The sequence below is a fragment of the Diabrotica undecimpunctata genome, chromosome 1, assembly GCF_040954645.1.
Source record: "Diabrotica undecimpunctata isolate CICGRU chromosome 1, icDiaUnde3, whole genome shotgun sequence".
Classification (NCBI taxonomy): Eukaryota; Metazoa; Arthropoda; class Insecta; order Coleoptera; family Chrysomelidae; genus Diabrotica; species Diabrotica undecimpunctata.
In genome coordinates, this window is record NC_092803.1 from 180214247 (window position 1) to 180216953 (window position 2707).

Consider the following 2707-nt stretch of genomic DNA (forward strand, 5'->3'; position numbering starts at 1 on the left):
TTAAAGGAAAAGGTTGGGGTTCAGGAATAATTAATTTGTTTAACTCACGAAAGTCAATGCACAATCTTGTTTTAGATCCTTCATCTTTTTTAAAAGCCAATGTAACAGGTGCTGCAAAAGGTGAAGATGATTCTTCTATTAAATTTGCTTTTAATAATTGTCCTATTTGAAATTCTATCTCTTTTTGGTCTTCTATCGAGCATCTATAGGGTCTTTTTGCAACAAATTTATGTTCTAAAAGTTTAATTTGAGCTTCATTATTTTGAACCTGCCCAATGTCAAATTTATGTTTTGCAAAAATATTGTCATATTTATTTAGTAATATTTCTATTTTATTTTTCTGATATGGCAATAAATGTTGTAATTTTGCTTCAAAAAGTTCTGTGGGAATTCCCTCATTAAAGTTAATGGAGTATTCTGTAATATTAATATTATAATTAAATTTTTCGATTTTTTCTTCAATTTTTCCGTATAATCTTTGATAAATCTCTAAATCAAAATCTTGTTTCATTTGAAAATTTAAAATAGAATCTAATCCGAGTAGAATATCGTACTCAAAATATTCATCATTAATTACAAAAAGATTAAGATTTTTCTCAATTTTATTAATTTTCAGTTTTGCAATTAGTTTTCCTGTAAAATTTGTTCTGCCATTTATCGTTTTAAACATATTCCTATCTTCTTGAATATCTAATTCTAACTTTCTTGCCACCTCCGAATTCAGAAGAGTAACATTTGAGCCTGGGTCATAAACTCCACATAATTCTTTATTATTTAGGAATACTTTTAATTTGATCAATGGCAGCAAATCTAGTTTTTTTGTTCAGTTACTGTTTCATTTAATGTCTCCTGTATAGCAATATTATTGATATATTTAATATCATTTGATTTGTTTTCTTTTGTTACCTTTTTATCTTTTTGCTTTAAACGGCATATTGCCTCTGGATGAAACCTCCCAGGGAATCCTTTTCTATCACAATATTGACAAGTAGTTTTCTGTTCTTCTGGTATTATAGTAGATTTTTGATAAAAATTTGGTTTTGTCTCCAATTTATTCTTCTTTTTTATAACTAAACTTTCCAATTTTCGTAATTCACCTACCAATTTTTCCATTGTTGTAACGTCAGCTCTATTAATATTATCTTGTATATAAATTGGCAAATTTGTTACAATTAAATCAATTAGTATATCAATGGGAAAATCATTCTTTATATTTAGCAATAAATTTTCTTTACGAAACGCATAATCAACAATACTACCACCTATATACCTAAAAGAATAAGCTTGCCTATGATTATGCCAACCTGTTTCACAAAAACTATCTAAAAAATTAATTTTCCATACCTCAAAACTGTTATCTAAGCCTAATGTTATTATTTTTGATTCAAACCATTCTTTTGCTATTCCATCAAGAAACAAACGTAGAATCAAAATCTTGTCTTCATCAGCAACCACCTCACATCGCAAACATTCTGATTCGAAGGTCTTGAGCCATGAATTCATTGGAACATTATTTCCATCAAAATTTCGAAGTACAAAATCATCTTTTATTTTTTTTAAATTTTTCTTTTCAACTTTAGGTAAATTTGTGTCATTAAATTTCTGGAGCAACTCAGCAAATGATGGAAATTGTTCAGCTGTTTCTATCTTCTCATACACTGGTAATAAGGTCTGTTGTAAGTACTCACTTTGATAAACCACATCACCATCTGAATCAAAATAAATCTCCTTCAAATTGTCTTCTAATGCTATAGTACATGTTCTAAAGGATCCTCTTGTTTTCATAGATGCTAATATATTCTTCACTTTTTTCAGATGAAATAGTTCAGAATGATCAATTTGAAGTTGTTTTTCAAAGGGGATTTCATAATAAAAACGGGACCCTGTTGGCTGCAGCCACTTAAATTTATATACATTTTTCTTACTATCACTACTGTTTGCTTCTATAGCCATGCAAATTCTCATTGATGTAAAATTCATTCTTAAATATCGTTTTATCCAAATAACGGCTTGGAAATTTATAGTTATCACTATATTTTTTTTATCAGCTTAAGTTCTTGATTTATAAGTGTAATATCATACCCTTATTCATGTGAAGAGATAGCAGTTTGAATTCGTCTAAAAAGAGTTTATTATCGTTAAAATTCTACAATATAAATTATTAACAATAATAACATAACTAAAATAACTTAACAAATTATACAAACCTAAAAAGAGAATCAAGAACAATGCTATTTCTTACGCCATTAAGTAATTTGACAATTGTACCATACAATTTACAATATGTCAATGTCAATAAAACTTAAACAGTCATACAACCTAAAACTTTAAATAACTAAAAATAACTAAGCCCTGCTGTTTCACTTAAAATAAACATAGGTTTACTTTTACATATGTAAATATAAATATCTTCGAACTTTAATAAATGAGAATAATAATTTTGCAAGGAAGGAAACTAACAACCCGAATTGAAATTGTACCTAACTCATTTATAAAAATTAAACACTTCTTTTACAATAAAACTTTAAGTGTCGACATAAAAATGCGCATGCTTAGATATTACATATTTTAAACCTTTAAGGTATAGAGGCAGCTGCTCTATCTAAAGCAACGATAAGAAAAGTGAACGTTTTCGATATGTGGCTTTATAGAGGAATCCTGAGAATATCTTGCGTAGACAGAGTCACGAATGAAGAAGTTTTACGAA

The 2707-nt window shown here is 27.8% G+C and overlaps 1 protein-coding gene across 1 annotated transcript; it reads right to left on the reverse strand.

Moving 5' to 3' along the window:
* Window positions 1-718: 718 nt before the first annotated feature.
* On the reverse strand, window positions 719-2401 carry LOC140441493 (uncharacterized). Its single transcript, XM_072532251.1, has 2 exons — window positions 2208-2401; window positions 719-2118 (listed from the first exon to the last, which is right to left on the reverse strand). The coding sequence occupies exon 2, from the start codon at window positions 1978-1980 to the stop codon at window positions 811-813; it is 1170 nt and encodes a 389-aa protein (XP_072388352.1). The 5' UTR covers window positions 1981-2118; window positions 2208-2401; the 3' UTR covers window positions 719-810.
* Window positions 2402-2707: the final 306 nt, after the last annotated feature.

Bases quoted from the DNA above. Each gene is read 5' to 3' on its own strand.
- LOC140441493 (XM_072532251.1), bottom strand. From the start codon at position 1,980: ATGAATTTTACATCAATGAGAATTTGCATGGCTATAGAAGCAAACAGT.